This window comes from Stylophora pistillata, chromosome 1 (genome assembly GCF_964205215.1).
Source record: "Stylophora pistillata chromosome 1, jaStyPist1.2, whole genome shotgun sequence".
Lineage (NCBI taxonomy): Eukaryota > Metazoa > Cnidaria > Anthozoa > Scleractinia > Pocilloporidae > Stylophora > Stylophora pistillata.
In genome coordinates, this window is record NC_142519.1 from 37,054,499 (window position 1) to 37,074,112 (window position 19,614).

The 19,614-nt window shown below is 38.4% G+C and overlaps 1 protein-coding gene across 1 annotated transcript; it reads left to right on the forward strand.

The window, feature by feature from the left end:
• Positions 1 to 3,831: 3,831 nt before the first annotated feature.
• Positions 3,832 to 7,968, forward strand: LOC148742316 (uncharacterized). Its single transcript, XM_088747126.1, has 4 exons — positions 3,832 to 3,871; positions 4,943 to 5,272; positions 5,626 to 5,877; positions 7,841 to 7,968. The coding sequence occupies exons 1-4, from the start codon at positions 3,832 to 3,834 to the stop codon at positions 7,966 to 7,968; spliced, it is 750 nt and encodes a 249-aa protein (XP_088603252.1).
• Positions 7,969 to 19,614: the final 11,646 nt, after the last annotated feature.

The window sequence follows — 19,614 nt, forward strand, 5'->3', positions numbered from 1 at the left end:
TTTAAAAGTCAGCTCTTATTAGCTAGATTAAAATCACTTATTCAACAAAAACATGAAGTTATTCAGTCTGACTGTGTGCTTAGAAACGTGAGGTTATTCAGTTTTAGAAACTTATGTCTGTGCTGAACTTCACGTGAAGGTTTTAGGGAGCATTTCCTCTAACGATGGTGTATCTAGTTTTCACACAGGAAGCCCAAGCGTACTGTGTGATTTTAGGGTCTAAAGGTAATTAACAGGAATACCTAATATATTTAGATTAATATTTGAGTGTACGTGTGTGCTATAAAAAAGGAAAATTATTTTAAAATATGATTAAAAAATGCTAAAAATTATGGTAAGGGCGAGGTACATAGCGCTATATACCTCGCTTTTATCATAATTTTTAGCATTTTTTAATCAGGGTTTAAAATAGTTTTCCTTTTTTATTGCATATGGCATGTGGCATACGGCGTGTTAAAACAGGCTATGTACCTCGCTTTTACCATGTTTTTGATTGCTCTTCTCATTCCAAGCCCCACTTGACAATTTCTATTTCGAATGCAACGCAAGGGCCATTTCCAGTGGAAATCTGGATGGCAAACATAACTGATGCGTGCAGGGATGAAAAATTTAATATTCTTAAGCATACTAAGCGACAACTCTGTTTTAATTCCATCCGCTCTTTATTTAAGTAAACCTCGCAATGGCCCGTCCGTTTACCGCAGCTTAAACTCAGATCCTCATAGCGTGGTATGCATATATATGTCATGAAAATTCCTTTCATCCGAATGAAAGTTTCAAAAGTTTTGTTTGAAGACAAACAACTGACACTTGGCGAAATGTTTCGCAAAAGTGGAAACAAATAACAATTTTTTAACATCTTTTTCATCGGGTGCCTACCTCGTCAAGTCTAGAAAATTTAAATAGGCAGAAACTTGCCTAATTCTGAGGATTGCGAGACGCCCCGAAATGGCCCCGAAATGATGACTGGGAGTTTGAGGAAACTCAACTGGCATGGAGCACGTTCCGTGTCTTGGCCAATTGCTTTTCAGATGCTTAATCTTCCTCTTGAGCTGGCCAATATCTGTTAAATTTTTATCAATGAGACTGCCTTTACGTTTATTATTTGCGCATAAATCTAATACCAGCAATAAACATCTGTGTGGGCTTTATTGATATACTGATATGTGAATAGAAGGATTGTTGTGTTGGCAAATTGACTGCGGCGTTATCTAAGCACGGAAATGAATCACATGCTATTTACAGAAGAAAAAAGAGGTTCACTTTGATAATCCATGGTGGACTAATCAGGGTTATTCTTTATCAAAATAACCAGCCATTTTTCTCTTTGTTGAACAACTTGAATATGATGATAATAGAGTTAATGTTGGTGATACAGTAGAAATGGAAATACTATCTGTGTTCGAAGCAGTCCCATCGAGAAAAGTGAGAAATATGAAATGAATAAAGGATAAAACAAGGCATTACAAAATAAAAGAAACTTAAAATTACTACCATACAAAAAATGATACCTATATGTTATAAGATAGATTGATAGACATTGGAAAAATGCGGTAACTGTTCTTACAACAGGTTGATTTATTTGAAATACATTGTGACATTTTTTTGATCCAAATGCAATTCATCAACCATTAACGCAAACTTTGTGGTCACATTGTACTCGGACACTATTCTACGCAAGTTTAATTGGGTTTGACTTCAGGAAGGTGTCTAACTTAGTTAGGTCACTTGAGATGAAATTGGTTGATAGGGAAAGACGCTTTACGAGAACCTCTTGAGTATCTTTAGACCCCTGCCCCTATCAGTCGTTATTTGCAAATATTATTCTCCCCCTTTCCACACACACAGAAAAACTATTTCTGTTCTTTAAGCAATTTGGTGTTTATCAATTAAAAAATTCCCCTTTGGAAAGTTCTGATTATAGTTTACAAGTCTATGGCGGAGCTTCTCTCATTCTCTTTGTGCCGGACTTTGTCGTATAACTGTCCTCTCATGACCGAGATGGTCGCCCATTGCAGATAACACTGCAGTATTCTGGGCAAGATTCGTAGTTTGTTAATATTTCTATGGAATGAAGAGTAAAGAAAATATAGAAAGCCTTAACACCACTCAAGCCAAGGCCCCTCCGGCTAGGATAAACAATTTCTTCAAAAATTTCTCATTCAGTTTCCTGCGTTTAATTAAACACTGATATGCGCACATAAGTACACTGATAAACGTTATTGACAGGTCCATATTTAACTACTTTAACTCATCAGCAAGTCTAATTTCCACTTGATATGAAATGTGTTGATAAGCTGACTAAAAAATCAAAAAGTTAGGCGAACAATAATAAATGCAGCGCTAGGTCTTTCGGTAGAAGAGGAGGTAAAACAAAATGTACGAAATATTTAATTGACATTACATGGTCTCTAAAAACCTCGAGCAAAAAAAATTAATTTATTTATTTTATTTTCTTCAATACAAATGAAGATCTGTTACGCTAATAACAATTTTCATTGAATGTACTTTAGCTTTAGACATCGAGTCTTACAATCGATTTTCGGTTTACGAAGTTAATGGTAAACGTTTTTCTTTGTACAGAGGAGGATGAAGTATTGGTGGGTGTTAAAACTTTCTTTCCAAACAAAAATAAGGCATTTCTAAAGCTGAAGACACTTCTGACAACTCATCAGATAAAGATGAAATGACTAGACAGGCTAGTGGCTGACTTCATTTTGTGAAGGATATTCCCCTCTGAGTAAATGCATCCTGTAAATGTTTTGCCACTACTTGTGCGAGCACTGTTTTTTATTTATTTATCTATTTATTTTTTTCAGTTCATCTTCATCAAAGAGGTTGAACAACCCCTCTTCAGAAGCTACGGGATATAAATAAATGTCGAGCCTCCAGTCTAACTTACGTATAACCCTACCAGCTTGAAACATCTGTTAGGGTTTTGTTGCTGTATTCGTGAAAAAAATATTTGTTGTGTTTGTACATGCAACTTTGGCATAAAAACACTCTAGCGGAGAAAGGAAACAATCACCATTCAGGTAGTCTTGTATTTTTTCTGTGTTCTAACTCTGATAATGAAAATGAATTAAGAAGAGTCTTTTGCCTCGTTATCGGAAAAAAGTGCAATGAGGGAACATAACGTTGCACATCGTAGTACGAGCAACTGACTTCTTAGTTCAATTTTCAGGACGACGAGTTTTCAATTTTTCTGTTGACATTGTTTAATGTCTCAGCTGCCAACGTAACTTTTTCACCAAGAACGTTACATGGAATGCTAGTCCAACTGACACAGGGATGACCGAACGTTCTCTTCTATCACCATGAGCGTCAAAACGACCATGAAATAGCAGTCATTGTAAAAATGCAGGATGCTGCTTTAAGGCTCTTCATTACAAGAAATGTTTACAAACAGCATTAAGAATTAAATGTGAACAATATTTATTGCAGGAATATCAACTAATTCAAACCGTGTCATTTTCAACATGTGTTGTAAACAGCTAAAACACTCCTGAAGCAGTGTAAGCTAGAAATTATTTTGGTAATTCATTCAGAAGTTCGTCGAAAGGTGTTTGGGTGCTCCATTTGGTAAAAATAGTGCAGAAATTCTCAGTATACTATAGCCATAGTGGCCGATGGAGCTCTTATATAATTAGTCGTTTAGGCAAAAATATTATGGTTCAATTACGAGACATAGAAAGTAAAATCTAAGCCGATGATAAAACTGAACCGCTATGCATGCAGGGTAAAGATATGCTGAGGTGCCGAGGAGAGGCATTCAGATAATATAGTTTCACATTTTTACATTTTCACATTTGTTATATTTCGCCCGGAAAGATGTCTATGAACACCATGTGGACTTTCACTTTTGTTTTGGGTAAGTCTGTTTCGCTTGTTATATGGTTTTCATGAGAGGGTATCGGGCACATAAGTAACTGTTATTTCAGTCCGCGTCAAGGGTAGTTTTGGGTATGACTCCAAAATTTTTACCGAAAATGTCATTATGATTTGCCGAAGAGGGTAGGCTTGGATTAATTCTATCGGCATACCATAATGAGCGGTGTTTGAGATGAGTATTCCGAGGGATTTTCACGCGAAAATGTAGGCAGAACTATGGAAAATTAGAAATATTACCAACACGAAGAGCAGTTGCCGGACATTTTTTTGTGAAATTCAATGTCTCTAAGTACAAATCTTATGTTGAAGGCGTTGATAATTTCTCGTCCAGTTACGGTCTTCATGCACCTCTATCAGTTTGTAAACAAGAGCGAAGTAATGATATTTTAGGAAGTATGAGGAGTGCTCTGCTCAGTGTCGATGGCTACCGCTATATATAAATCTACCACTAGCCACCTCCACTTCAATAAATTGTTTTTTTTCTAGTTTATACTATAACAGTGAGAAAATATAGCAGAAAAAGGTGATTTGCACTAATTTATTTCTGCAACGATCACAATATTTTCGGGCACAAATTCCGCACGAGTTTCTCGGAGATGAAAAGTAAAGAGTATTCGGAGTTTGAGAAGCCAATCAGTTTTTACTTATTAATAAACAGTTATTCACCTCCCTGTCGGTGCCAAAAATCCGAGTAACATTGTCCGTGCGATTGTTGAAACGTTGTCTGTACTACTTTACAAGAAATCGACGATAACTTCTGTAATTATTTTTCGGACCTATCAAAACAAAAAGGCAGGGTTTATGGTGTTGACAAATCATTCGATATTCCACGAAATACGCGTTCTCTATCTGACGCGATTCAAGGCCAATTTAGCGAAATTGCACCATTGCGTATTATATACGTATCGTACATCAGTATAGCTTTTGGTAGGAAGAAACGGCCATAAGCCAGTAAGTTCAAAAGTAGACAGAGAGTTATTAATTAAATAATTGTGGAAAGTGTCTGCCGACGCGAGTTCATTCCTCTGTGAACTTATGTTCGTTGTTGTAGGTGCAATAATCACGGAAGTATACTCCCGAAAACCCGTCCCAGACTTTGATACAACCCAGCTTCTTACGGTGGAAAAAGGGAAATATGTGGAAATAGAATTTCACTTAAGTATGGACATTGACTTACCTGGAGCACCTTGTGCTGATGAGGAATATCTTGAGATCCTTGATGGGTCTGATCAGTCTGCAAATCTATTGGGTGTATTTTGTGGGAGATACGTTTATGTTACCCTACGCTCCAGTGGACGGAACATGTCGTTAAGATTTTCACCTCATCATAGATACCAGCTGAGGTACGCCTACTTTGAGGGAAAAGAACTAAATGTACGAGGTAAGGGACCAGTAATCACGATTATGTATCGCGGGGGAGAGGGGGCGGAGGATTTTGGGGCTCACTTCGTTTCCAAGGAGAAATGGAGGAGGGAACATTCGTCACTAACAGAGTATAAATGGGCTACCATAAAAAAAAAAATTGACTGCTGATTAACTGCCAATGCGGAGGGGAGGATCATGAGAATCTTAAAAAGTCTTAGGGGGTCAGGTAAGATTCATCGTGACACAACCCAAAATCCCCCACCCCCTCCCCCCGGCGATAAGTAATGACTGGTACTTAAGTGTTTTTAGGTTTAGTATTTTTCCTTTTAATCAGTTCCTTACATATCATTTCTGAATGTTTGTGCTTAGTTGCCACTGACCTAAGAAACGTCATAAAGACTCAGTTTGTCCTGCTCAACCATTCTTCATCTTTGTGGTGCCCGGCTCGTGGTGGACCGGCTCCTCGTATTGTCTGGAGAAGGAATGGCGTCGTTTTGCAAAACAGCACTAGTGTGCGACTCCAAATCAACGTCACTGAAGAAGAAAGAAATACAAATTACAGCTGCGAGGTGGACGACCATGGTCAGTTGAAGAGGAGAAACATCGGTCTTGTTGTCGAAAGTAAGTTTCAAGTTCATCTTTACTTCAAGTGGAGCTCAGCTGTTGTGTATACTTTTGGTAACCTACTATTCGTCTTACGTCAAATTTTGGATTTTTGGTTTTCGAGTTACAATTTTCAATAAAGGTAACCTAGAAGGTCATATTTATAAAGTAACACAAAGAATAACTGAGTTGCTTATTTCCAATTTTTTCAGGTCTAATTTTCAGTTCACTATTGCTTAAATAGTGCTCAGCTACTGCGAGGATCGTGCACAAATACGTTATTTCCAATTGTTGGTTTTCACGCTTTTGCTTTGAATTATTGTGAGGGTTACAGCTTTCTTAGGGATCCAACCACCAAATTGACCCGATCTAGCGCTTCCTAGGTATAAGCGCCACATGTCAGAGCAAAGATATTAAAAAGTGCTCTATCTAATAAGAGAGCGGTGTTTATTTATGGACCATAATGAATAGACAACTAGCCAGGGCACGTGCACAGGAATTGCGTCTACTTGGTAGCTGCTCTTCTACTTTTCTATATTAGCAACATTGCTTGGCTTGTCTCTGCTACCACCTTGTCGGAATTCCATTACACCGCTCGCCTTCATTTAAGCAATTATTTATGGAATGTATCCTGGTGCAGTGTTCCTCTTTCAAACATTTTTGAAAGATGTCTTGAGAAGACGAGGCTGTAGCAGCTGTTTGCGTCTATCAGAGCATCCGTTGGACAGTTGGAGTGGCTTCTTGTTTGAAATTGTACTGAAATTCAGTTATGCAGTCATGCAACCAGTGTGAGGCGTAATGCTAGGCTGTTTTTTTTTTTTTTACGACCAGTAAGAAATAACATTTTATTCCGGCCTCATTACGAGTGATCTGTCAACAAGATGTATCATGCCTTGACCTTTCTTCTCATTGAAAAGAATTCGACCGGGTTTGAAATAATGTGATTACTCACAACTTTCTTATTCTTCGCATTTCATTGATTTCTGACCACGATCAATTGATTTGCATAAATTTAAAACAACTTAAAGCACATTAATTATTGATTTTTATCGATTGACTACGCCGAGAAACAAATCCAACAAAACATTAAAATGGCGAGACTATATCCTCTATCTCACGTGGCAAAACGTGTTAAATAATATTGTCAGCCATTGGCAGAGACCACCTGGATCCGCATTTAACGATTTTCGCTGTGATGCCATCGAAAACTGTGCTAATCAAACTTTTGAATATCTAAAACCAGGTATTCGCAAAACTGTTCAGAATGAACAAGTATAAGAAACGACTTGGCCAAAGTCTCAAGGCGACGTCAATGCGGTTTTCCTCTCAGCCCAAATGTAGCAGTCAGAAAAAGATACAACCATCCGATTTCAAAGTTTTCCCTTCTAGAGTGATTTCTAACCAGAACACATTTTTATTACTTCAAGTAGGCTAGAGACAAAGGTCACGGAACTAAATAAATTTTTATAGAAAGATAGGGCCATTTTACGGTCAGGGTGGCCAACTGAATGTCGTGCGATCGACGCACATATTACAGGAGGAAATTGAGAATTGTAACATTCGGTAGATTAAACTTTTACAGAAAAGTTTACTTACTGTAAGCTATTCTTATCTTTGGGCAGGTCAATCAGTTAATAATAAAGAATACCCCCAATTCCTAACAAATCTCACTAATTTTATATTTTAGATCATTTTTATAAATGGGGAATAATAATTATGCCTGTCATTATAAAAATAGCTTTCTTTACACTTAAGGCGGAACATAATCATTTGTAAAATTATGTCTTTCATTTCAGAGGGTGACATTTTAGTTTCAGATAATGTTGAAGAATGCTTCTAAAAAGATGGTTTATTTTGCAACGTACCATCATCGTTTGATTCAACAGCTTTCGATTGATAAAATCCTTGAGTAAAAGTGAACAATAAAAAACTGAGATGATTCAAATAACAAGTGTAACAGAAGCCTGTTTTTGTTTCTCAGAGTGCCCTCAACCATGTCAATGCAAAGTCCTTAAAGGTAACATGAAGGGCTTAGTATCGGCTAGTTGTGAAGGAAAACAGATTAAGTCAATTCCAAAGAAAATTCCGCGAGCTACAGCAAAACTGTAAGTACTTTGTATGCATCCGCGCCATATAAAGCCTTAAATTTGGTTTCTGTTTGAATTCGAAGGTAGCACAATGACTCCCGAAAGTATGAGGAGACTACAGCTATTAAATAGGTGAAAACAACAACAAACATCAACAACTACAACCCAGCAAAAAGATCTTGAATTTGGTGACAAAAGTTCTATGCTACAAGCGCCAAGGGCGTGATTTTGTCAGGAGCTGAGGAGAAAAATTAATAGCTGAGACCGGACGCGTATGATTTTGGTGTTTTGGTATTGACTGCAGTGGTCCAAAACTAAGCAGCCAAAAGTGAACAGGTCTTCCGGATATAAAATTAAAGAGCTACAGGCAGAGATAATCTTAAAGCGATATGAAATTTCTGAGTTTACTAAGTAAACTTTCATAAGATATCTATTTCGGACTATCCGTATCAGAGCACTTAATCTTCTGGTTAAAATAGACTCAACGTAGTACATAAACACTGACAGGCGAAATGACCTTCGACAAAGCAGGATATCATCAGCCAAAAAGACGGAAAATTTTCGTTCATCAGGACTATGTTTAAATGGCCCTCTTCAGACGCTTTCAGACTTAAGGTAGAAAAAAATCATTTTTTTTAAATAAAGCAAATTGGACATGAAATTTACACGCCTAGATAAGTAAAAGAAAACAATATTAGGGTTAGCTGGAAATTTCGACTTCAGTAAATTTCTCAAACTCATTATTTCATATTGTAGTAAAGGAGCGTTAATCCGCGTCAGGTCACTGCAATGTAAAAACACCCGAACTAAAAGGGAAATCGTCGATCTTAGATCGATATCAGCGTAATACAAAGTTATCTGCATCAGGCGCTCATTAGTATATTGGTAAGAGCCGGCTGGTGAATCTCAAAAGGAAGGCCACCACTGTGCCTGTAATAGAAAAAAATTATCAAGGCTTTGACAGCTGCCTCATTTGAATACAAGTTAAGAGCCTGGATTGTTCGCGGGCTGCCGCTGTGGTCAAACAGCCCTTCTTTACATATTACCGCCAATGTTTATCAAATCCGTACAGCCTACATGTAGCCCTGAGACGCGATTCTACCACTACCTCACTGCTGATGGACCATTAGATAAAACTGGCAAAGTATCACTGATGAAGGATTGAAGGCATTGGTTTCACTGCAAGACCGCTGATGAACGCTTCAACACAACCGCTACAGAAACCCTGCTAATGCTTGAGGGCATTCGTCAGAACACCGCTAATGATAGCTTAACCCGGGTTATCAAGAAATGGATATGGCACAGTCCACTACAGACGAACTATTAATGACAACTGTCACAACAGCAACACCGCTGATTACAACTTGAAGATATCTGCTACTAAGCAGTTGATGACAGGTTGAACAAAACTCTTACAAAACCACCAAGAATGCTTGGATATAACCGGTACAGCGCCTCTGATAACTTCTTGGAGACAACGGCTAATAAATCTCTTATAAATGTTTTTAAAAAAAATGCTGAGAAGCGTTGGATGGTTAGCCAACAGCGCCAAGGAATGCGTGAAAAGAACTGCTGGTAAACCACACTTGAAGATAACTGCTAGAACACCGCTGACGAAAATCCTCTAAAAAAACTGCGTACGCTGAAAGATTGTCGCATCAGGAACACTAGAGAGCAACGGTGAAAAAAACCGCTCAGGAACGGTTGAATACAAGCGCATTAACACAGAAGGCTTGAGGAAAACCGCCACAAAAGCGCTGGTGAACGCTCATGAGGGTAACCGTTCAAAAACACGCTGGTTAACAGTTCACAGCTTTTACGATCACAATCAGGACAACCGCCACAAAAAACGCCTAAGAAAGCCCGAAAACAACCGCAGAAGTGTCCCTCAGTAACTGCTGTATCATCGCTGAAGAATGGAAACCATTGCAAACCTTCTCAGGAATACATGAAGACAACAAAATCGAAATTAAACCGCTAAAAAGGGGTTGAATCCTTCGACAAGACAGGTAGGAACAAATAGCGTTATTCGCTAGTAAAACATTAGGGAACATCTAAAATCGACCGCTACAGAAGCGCTAAGGACTGCAGAGAATGACTGCTGTCAAACTGTAAGAGAATCCTAACGTGTCACCTGTTACTAGGTTGCAACACTTCCCGTGAACCTGCATTTGCGAGAATGACCGCTGCCAGAATCTTCTGAGCCCCTTGTGGTTATATTAGATTTTCACTGACTAGAGCTTTTCAGAAGAAATAGAGTATTCAAAGCCGTAATCTTGTCAAAATCAATATCAATAAAGTTTTCAGATGGTATTTATGATTAAATTATGTGTAAATGCTAAAGAGATAGACCAACTGAATAAATTTAAATAAGAATTAGAAATGTAATTGTGGCTCAATTATTTGCTTTGGTTCGATTCTGTTTGTTTTGTTTTACTTTTAACTCTCTTTGCAACTGTCACTCATTATTAAGCGAATTGGTGGGTGTGGATGCCCCCACTGCACCCTCCGCAGGTCCTGTCCCTACATGTCAGTACATTGACCCTGAAGATCAACTGAAACGCTCCTTTATGTTTGACCCAGTTCAAGCCAATGAGCTTTGGAGCTGATCTCTATATTCGCGGGAAAGAATTCACTTAAAGCTGATGCACAAAGTGAGACAGAACTACCTCTGAGGGCTGCATTGAAATCAGTCCATAAGGAGATAAACACTTGCCTCTGATCATGATTGTGTAGGGAAAATCAAATGCGTTTAAAATTTTCTAAGAGACTCAGAAAGTATTTCGGGTGTTTCCCTTTGCATCATAATCATTACAGATTTAATGTGTTTTTTTTTGCTGGTTCTTATAAACAGACAAAGCATTGATCAAAGCCCATAGCAAGTTCATTCTTACATCAAGCTCCGATTGAAGTAAACATGCACCACTCCAGACAAGTCATAATTTTTTTTTTAAGCTGTGCAATTCAGGTTCACAGTCAAGTAAATTAGGTTATTGATTTGTTAATATTTTTCAAGGGACCTGTCCAATAACAAGTTGCAGAACTTGCCAGCAGGAGCCTTTAGTAACAACACAAAGCTGGAACATCTGTAAGGACGACGTTTCTTTAGCATATTTATAAGTAGATAAACACTTGCTTCTGATCCTGATTTTGTAGGGAAACGTAATATTACGTGTGTTTAAAATTTTCTAAGAGAGCCAAAAAATATTTCGGGTGTTTCCCTTTGCATCATGACCATTGCAGATTTCATTTTCTTTCTGCTGGTTCTAGCAAACAGAAAAAGCATTGGTCAAAGCCCTCGTATTTTCGAAGAATAATCTCTACTTAGAAAGTTAATCATTTCAAGTGCACACGTTACCTTAGGGAGAAACTCACAGTAAGGTCAATTTTGCGTGAGACTTCGAGTCAAATCAACAAGCACCATACGGATAACTCCTTAATTTTTTTGTCAGCTGTGCAATTTAGGTCCACACTTGAGTAACTGATTTAGGTGATTGATTTGTTAATTTGTTTCACGGGACCTGTCCAAAAACAAATTGCAGAACTTGTCAGCAGGAACCTTTAATAACAACAAACAGCTGGAAGATCTATAAGGACGACGTTTCTTTAGCATACGAACGTTTAGTGTTGATTTTTTGACCACATGTCGATGTATAGAGGCCTGATTTGAACTTTCACATCAGACTGAGTTTCTGGCCTCGGGATCATTGAATATTACTAAAGCAAGTTAGATTCTAGAGCGTCAAATTTGGAAAGTGTTATGAAACTAACGGTGCATAACTTAAATCGTATCAAGTTGTTGTGAATTATATACTTTGTCACGCATTATGCTGATGTCATACCCGTGATTCCTTTCATCTGAATCGTATAAATGATATCAGTTACTACAGAAGGACTCAAAATTCTGCTTTAACAAGAAGTTGTTTAAATGAGGAGAAAAAGCCGATGTAATTTTCAAGCGATCGTTTCAAATAAATAATTTACACAAAAATATGAAACGATCACAGCGCTGCAGGCTGTCTTTTTGAAGTAGTTCATGAAACATCGTGAGACGAACGATTACAAGTTTCATTTATCTACAAAACCTCGGTAAACAACATTTTGTGCAAAGTTGTCATCACTGAGCATCTAGGCGTCAAAAGAAAACGTTTCAGAATCTGGAACGGATCATGGGAAGTAGGGGATTTTGGTACCTTGGAACACAGTGCTGTATTTCTATTAAACCCTCGTAACTTGGGGAAAAATTGGTTTTTAATCGGATTACCATGGCAACGTAAAAACTCAAGCTAACAAACAAGTGCGTTTTAGACTCCTTAAGGGATTAAATGTAAAAGAGTAGGTAGAACGATTCTGGAATGTTTCTCTTTTATTCTTATAACATATCTGAATAACGAGAATGAACTGATAATTGGCTGAACTGCTGGAAATTTGGACAGGTACAAACTTCCAAGACCTAGTTTTTCATATCGTGATCAAGGAACACTATTCTGTGCCGGCTTACTGCAGGTTTAAAAAGACTCAACTAAACGGAAAACCGTCGATCATAGATCAGAATAATACATAACGCTCCACATGAGGAGCTTAGCATCCCATTTAGTGACAGAAAATTCTCACAGTGCTATTGATGCCAGACCCTCCTGCCCACCAGATTTAACAGCCACTGACCATATATATCGAGAAACCGCCGACAGTTGCAAAATTTCCTGGTTCATTTTATTTTTCCCAAAGAACATTTTTGATGAAGCTTTTTATAGAATAGTTGCGTTAGTCCAAGTTTATGTTTACTGCTCTAAATTAGTAGAAATAGTTATTCAAATTTTTCCAACTTTAAGAGATCGTTCTCTAAAGTGTTTCAAAAAAATATCAGACAAGACACGATTAAAATCCACCGCATTCTGTCAGTGTGAGTGAGAGAGATTTGGTGGAAGTGCATTTTTCGAGCTAAACATAAGTTTTTACCCCAGGAATTTGATCTGTGGACTTGTTGTTTTTGTGTTTTTGTTTTAAACACCCTTAAGCTTTTTGCGCCTATTCAATACCCATTTCTTACAATTTAACTTTATTTTTCTCTAAACTCGGCAAAATTTACCAGGCTTTAAGCGCAATATAAGAACTGTTACGAGACACGTATGGAGAAAAAATGATGACCTTACGGAGAGTTGTCATCGCTGAGCATCCAGGCCTCAAATGACAACATTTTAGACTTTGAAGGAACCATGGGAAGAAGAGGATCTCGGTACCTAAGAATACATCGCTGCATTTTTGTTAAAGCCTTGTAAATCAGTTGTATAACGACAGGAGTTCTAGTTATTTAAGTTTTTCTGTTACATGGAAAATTTCCACTATTTCTCCCCAAATGAATATTTGGTGAGGTCTTCTTATCATAAGTGTTCATATTTTACTGAATAGCCGATTCTACGATGTTTTATCTCTGAGTTGTCTATCACCCTTGCAATCTGGAGTGGATGAGACAAATTTTATCTCCTGAATACTATGAAAGTTTGCTCATGTACGATAAAAGGATTTAGAAGAACATACTGTATTTTCAAAACAGAGTCTTTTCTCTTGTTTTATGCCGTTATTAATTCAAGAATAATTTTGTCAGTCACAAGTATTTTCTAAGCCGGCTCCTGTGGCTTCTTTGAGGTCTGGTTTATTCACGGGAGGATCAGTGAACAAAATAAAGCTGAATGAAAACTGTAAACAGGCTAGAAAATGCACGGAGAGAACACAGCTATTTCGTCAAAATCGTTCTCAATTGATGTAACTTACGTGTTGTTACTTTCCGATGTCGTCTTCCGAGTGCATCCACGTGCTTTTCGGAAAATTAGCGGCTTTCTTTTACGAAGTGCTATGGATGAGCACTCTTTCAAATATTTTCTAAGACCTCACCTTGGCAGGAGCTTGAAACACTCACTGCAATGTAACATCAAGAAACTGATGTGCTGAGCGTGTGCTTCAGGTTGAGAATGACTGTCATTCACCCACCATTCTCATAAAAGTCCATCTTAGGATTCCACAGTGTTTGCCCTTTCAGCTGATGGAATCGTTAGTTTAATAAAAGTACACTCAGCTACCGATAATCAGTTACTCAATGATTTGAATTTTAGGGACATGAAAAGGGTAGGCTGAATTTAAGGTGGTTACGAGCATTTTCAAGATATAGGGATATATACTCTTCTAAGAAAGTATCAGTTTCCTCAACATCTCTAAGAATACGCTTTGTTCTGTTGACTTGTTGAGAATATAGACCTGTCCAACAACAATTTACAGAATCTACCAACAAATGCGTTTGCTGGCATCAATCCTTCCGAAGATGCAAGGATAACGCTGTGTTCTTTATTTCTTGTCTGAAAAAAAGTTATTTACTACATCAAAGCCACCAATTGTAAATCAGCAGTGTGTTGTTTACGGTTTTCAATGTGACCTGTGTGATGCGGGTTAGGTAGGTTACACACGTGGTCATTTACATAATCGTGTGAAAGGACATAAGCAACAATCCTCCGCCATTGCCAAACACTGTAAGAACATGCACGGGACAATGCCCCAGGACCTGCAAAGCGTTTCGAAGTGCTTAAGAAATGCAAAAACAAATTTGATGCTTAGTGTACGAAATGCTTTTTATAAGAGGGATAAAGCCAATTCTTAGCGTGCAATCAGACTCCATTCGTGCGAAAGTATTTTTATAATATTTTTATAGTCTTCGCATCCTCTTATGTTAATTCTTCGCGCCAAAAATGCTTCATAAGTTGCAATTTGCATGATCTTTCATATTTTCCTTGATAATGGAGTCATGGCTACTCCGAAACGTCGGATTTTATCGTTCGCTTTTACAGTTTTAAGTCTTAAGAAATCTCTTTTGATACGGATTTTATAACGCGATAATCAACTACACGTTTAGAAGACTTGAACAGTGTAGTAAGAAACAGATCAAATGCGATGGTTCGATTGAATTTCTTCGACTCTGTCAGAGCTTTGATCTCACTCCAACATTTGCCAATATTGACAAAGGAAGGAGCTCTAAATGGAAGCAGTCATCGGAAGCCTTCGGAAGGAATGTTATCTCAGAAGAGCTTAAAGAAAAGATCAAACAAAGTGCATCTCTCAAGCACGAGATCAACTCCATCTACGACGAGATTCGCCGAAGCGGCAGTTTGTTCCGTCATTCCGACCTCCATTTTATGCACAATGGTCAACCTTAGAAACAACCACTATCAGGAGGTCATGAGCACTCACACAAAGAAAATCGCAAGGCTACTCTACAAAGAAACGGATGTTGATGAGCATATATAGAACTTATCGTCCTACGATTTCCCTTTCTTCCAGAAACTGCTCTTGTGTTGGGGCCTGAAATTTGCCTGTCCCCTACGGGTCTCATCGATTGAAGTGAAAGCGAGCTTTGAGATGGCTTACTGGAGCCTTCAACCTCATCTCGGAAACGATGATTTGAAAGAGTTGGCGGCTGCAACCCTACGATCCGTAGCACTGGGCATATGGTATTTCATGGACTGGACTGGACTGGACTGGACTGGACTAGTAAAACGCGGACTAGTAAAGCGCGGACTAGTAAAACGCGGACTAGTAAAACGCAGACTAGTAAAACGCGGACTAGTAAAACGCTGACTAGTAAAGCGCGGACTAGTAAAACGCGGACTAGTAAAACGCGGACTAGTAAAACGCTGACTAGTGAAACGCGGACTTAACACCAACAACAACAAAAAACAATTTCATACGAAGGCGATCACAAGACTTAATGGCGAGCCAATTCAGTAAGTGACAATCCCTGTTTGACCTTTAAGCTACAAATGGGTTTGACATGCGCCAGATACAAACGATTTTATAATTTTAGGCTAACAAAGAAAGAGTTTTATTCAGCAGCAGTTCAAAATCTTAAAATACACCGTTCGTCGTAAATTTTTCTCATCTGAAAACTCGATTTTTCTCTAATATTAGAAATTGTTTATTTCGTCGTAGATTTCACGGCAGAAACGCAGGAATTCGATGAAAAAAAGTCGCATTACATCTCCTTGTGTCTAGATAGAAAGAGTCTCATTGACTTAAGGTTTTCGGTGGAAGAAACACCGATTTACACACGCCATTACAGAAAACAAAAAAGCAGACTGACAACTCCAAAACACCTATTTGCATACACTTACAATTTGAGTTTCTGTGACATTTTAAAACGGAACAGAGGTAAATCTTCGAAGATTAATCGTTGTTGGAAATAAAAAATACTTTCCGTAAGATCTCTGATTTTCTCTTTACAAGAAAATCGTCGCATGATCAGTTAACTCGTGTGTTTGTCACACCAGTACTGCTGTTTCTTCAAAAGCGTATGCTTCTTTCCTCTTTAATTGACAGGTGTCACATCGAGACAGTTACTTTTCAAAAAAATGTTTGAAAATATGTTCGGAAGCCTTTTAACTACCTTTACAAATAAAAATGTTTCGGCGAAAGTTTTCTCTTTAATTTGAAGAACCTGAATGATTTAGAGCTACAATTACGATTTTAATTACGGGAACATTCTCCTTGGACTTAGCAATTTGATAGCGAGTGAGTTATAAAGAAAACAAATGTACTAAACCTTTCAGTCGAGGTTTTACAATTAAAAAAAAAAATGACTAAATCATCTGTTTTGATACAAAGCAAGAAACCATCTTTTCCACAATGTCAGCCACTGTTCCATCGGTCACCCAACTCTAGTTCCTTTATCAGCATAATTAAACTGTACATTTTAAGTATTTCCCTGTGTTTTAGTGGCTTGTCTCATTTCTTTTAACAGACAAACTATCGGCATTTAAGAATCCCCCTCCCCTGTTCGGCGAAGGGTCTGGAATCGCCTTTTTATGCTGATTTTCAATCGAATTTCAAAGGCAGGTTATTTAAACAGAGTTTAGCCGTCGTTTAGCAAAGCTGCGTTCTAAGCCATCTTCATGTTTGCCGAAGTTTTTATTTGAACATTAATATTTGTGAACAATGTCAAGAGGGTCGAAAGCAAATCGTGGAAGGATATTAAGCCTCTTATAGATAATCCCCGAGGCTCGATAATCAATCACTCACTGATTTGAATTTTAGGGACATGAAAAAGCCGGGTTCTCTGAGCTTAAGGCGGTTACAAGGACTTTCAAGATATAGGAATGTGTACTCTTCCTACAAAGCATCCGTTTCCTCAACATCTCAAAGAATGCGCTTTTTTGTTGACTTGTTGACTATAGGGACCTGTCCAACAACAAGTTACAGGATCTACCACCAAGTGTATTTGCGGGCATTCACATTTCCGACTCTGCAAGGATAAAGCTGTGAGTTCGTTTTTTATTTGTCTAGACTCAAAGTTATTTATCACATCTTGATGTGATCCTATCAGAAGAAAAACACATGAAGGAGAGTTAACAAAGTACAACAAAATACAACAAGGCGCAGAGTTCCCTCTGATATATCAAACCATGCTCAATAATATATCACCATATGATGCATTGATTGGCTTTGGATGACTTTGGACTTCTATAAGAAGTAGTCAGTCACTTCTTAAATTTATTATCTTAGAAGGAAGGATTTAAGGAGACAGGCAAAACGTCGGCTCGTTTACTTTCTTTTTTCTGGTTAAATCTAGATGTCAATCTTTTCCGGATGGGCGTGAACATTCTGGTCTGACCAGACACCAGACTTATGTTAATAATTTGGGTATATCAACAAAGTTGAAATGGTAAATTAGCCACCGTAATGATTACAAAAGCTGACGTTTCGAGCGTTAGCCCTTCGTCGGAGCGAATAGAGGAATTGTGGGTTGTGTGTGCTTTTAAAGGCAGAAAATGGAGCTACGTTATTGCTGGGAGCATGGCAACGAGAAAAACATGAATAAACTAGTGGAATGAAAAGCGTTCGTTGATCCCTGTGGGATTTAGACTACCGGTTTGAAAGATGAGCTTTTGTTCCAGATTTTTACGGCTTTCCGTGCCACCTAAGTGCAAGGAAAGACCGCAGATTGCCATGTGTTGCTTAGAATGATTAGGTAAATTAAAACGTCTCGAAGGTGTTCTCGGAATCGGTCACCTAGTCTTCTGCCTGTTTCGCCGATGTATATCTTTTTGCTATAAGTGCAAGTTATGCAATAGATTACATTGGCGGAGGTGCACGTGAAGTGATCGGTGATCTTAATGGATCGTTTAGGTCCCGATATTTTATCAGTGTTGTGAATGAAAGGACACGTTTTGCATCGTGCACGAGCGCATTTAAAAGTGCCTGGTTGGTCATTAGTCTGAAAAGAACTTCTGACCAAAAAATTGCCTATGTTTTTGTCGCGTTTGAATGAAATGAGCGGAGGCTGCGAAAAGATAGTGCTTGTCTCTGGATAGTTTTGAAGTAATTTAAAGTTTTTAAGAATGATGGATTTAACTGAGTCTAGCATTGCAAGAACCTCGGTAAAGTTTCCATTTTTGGTCAAGACTTTAACCTTTTGTACAGGGCACAATCCAGTAACAGGTTTAGACTTGCTTTTCTGGTACACTGCGTTACCTTGGATGTTACCGTTCCATGTAGCTGATTGTCCTTGGAACTGACTTTGGAATGGTGCTGCTCTTGGATTTAAAGTTGTGTTCGTTTCGCCGGCCTTTTCATTGTGTAGAGACCGATGGTGGTTTTTTCGATATTTGTCGCAGGTTGAACCATCTTGTTTCTTGCAATCGTTTGTGTGATGCGCCCTAAGGCACTTACGACATCGCCAATGTTGCTTGACAATTTCCCACCTTTTATTGACTGTTAAATTCTGGAACTTAGGACAGGCAGCCAGGTGATGTTTGGTTTTACAGTCGAGTGGACACGTTTCTTCGTTGGTTTCTTCGTTGTTAGTGGTATTCACTACTGTCTTTTTGGAACCTTTCTCTGGCCGAATTTCATTTCGTCCCTCAGAGACGGTGCTGGTTTTGCCTCGTGAGCGAATACTAGCTTCCTGATGTAACCAAGTGATGAGATTGCAGACGGTTTCTTCATTCCCTTCTCTTTTCATTTCTCTGCCAAAATCTGAATTGTCCTTTGGATCGAGTTTGGACAACAGTTGGGACATAAGGAATGGTGCTTCTGAAGATTCCAGCACAGGACACCCATTATCTTCCATATCGTTTACGTAACGAGTTATTGTTGTGGCGAAGTGTGTAAAGGACTTTGAATCTCCTTTCACTGGTCTGAGATTGTTTATTTCAGATAGCAATTCGTCCATTAGTTTTCGTTTGTCTGCGAACTCGGTATCCAAGATTTTCCACGCGCTGTCAATGGTCTTACAAGTTTTCACTTGGTCGGTCCACCACGATCCTTGTGGCATCGCATTTCGGAAACGTTGCAATTGTTCGTCTTTATCTTGGTCGTATTTCATCATCCAATGATTGAATTCTTTCTTCCAGGTGGCATACGATCTGCGACGTCCATCCCATTTCGGAACCGGTAACCGTTGCAAACCACTCAATTTGGGTTTTGATACTAAGGTGTCTGCCATTTTTGCCACAGCTGTTGACATCGTCGACATTGATGATGTCAAGGCCTCCAAGGTTACAGAGCTTTTGAAAGTTTCAGAGGAATTTTGTTCCTTTTGATATGCCGCAAATTTCAAAGCAGTTTGAAGAAAATCAGCCTTGATTTTATCTCCAAGTTTCCTGGTTGTTAGCAATAATCCCTCGTC

What these genes read in the sequence shown, in the direction of transcription:
- LOC148742316 (XM_088747126.1), top strand. Translation starts at nt 3,832, where the DNA reads ATGTCTATGAACACCATGTGGACTTTCACTTTTGTTTTGG. An exon ending in AAAAGAACTAAATGTACGAG is followed by an intron (nt 5,273 to 5,625) that starts GTAAGGGACCAG and finishes GTTTGTGCTTAG; the next exon opens with TTGCCACTGACCTAAGAAAC. An exon ending in CATCGGTCTTGTTGTCGAAA is followed by an intron (nt 5,878 to 7,840) that starts GTAAGTTTCAAG and finishes TTTGTTTCTCAG; the next exon opens with AGTGCCCTCAACCATGTCAA.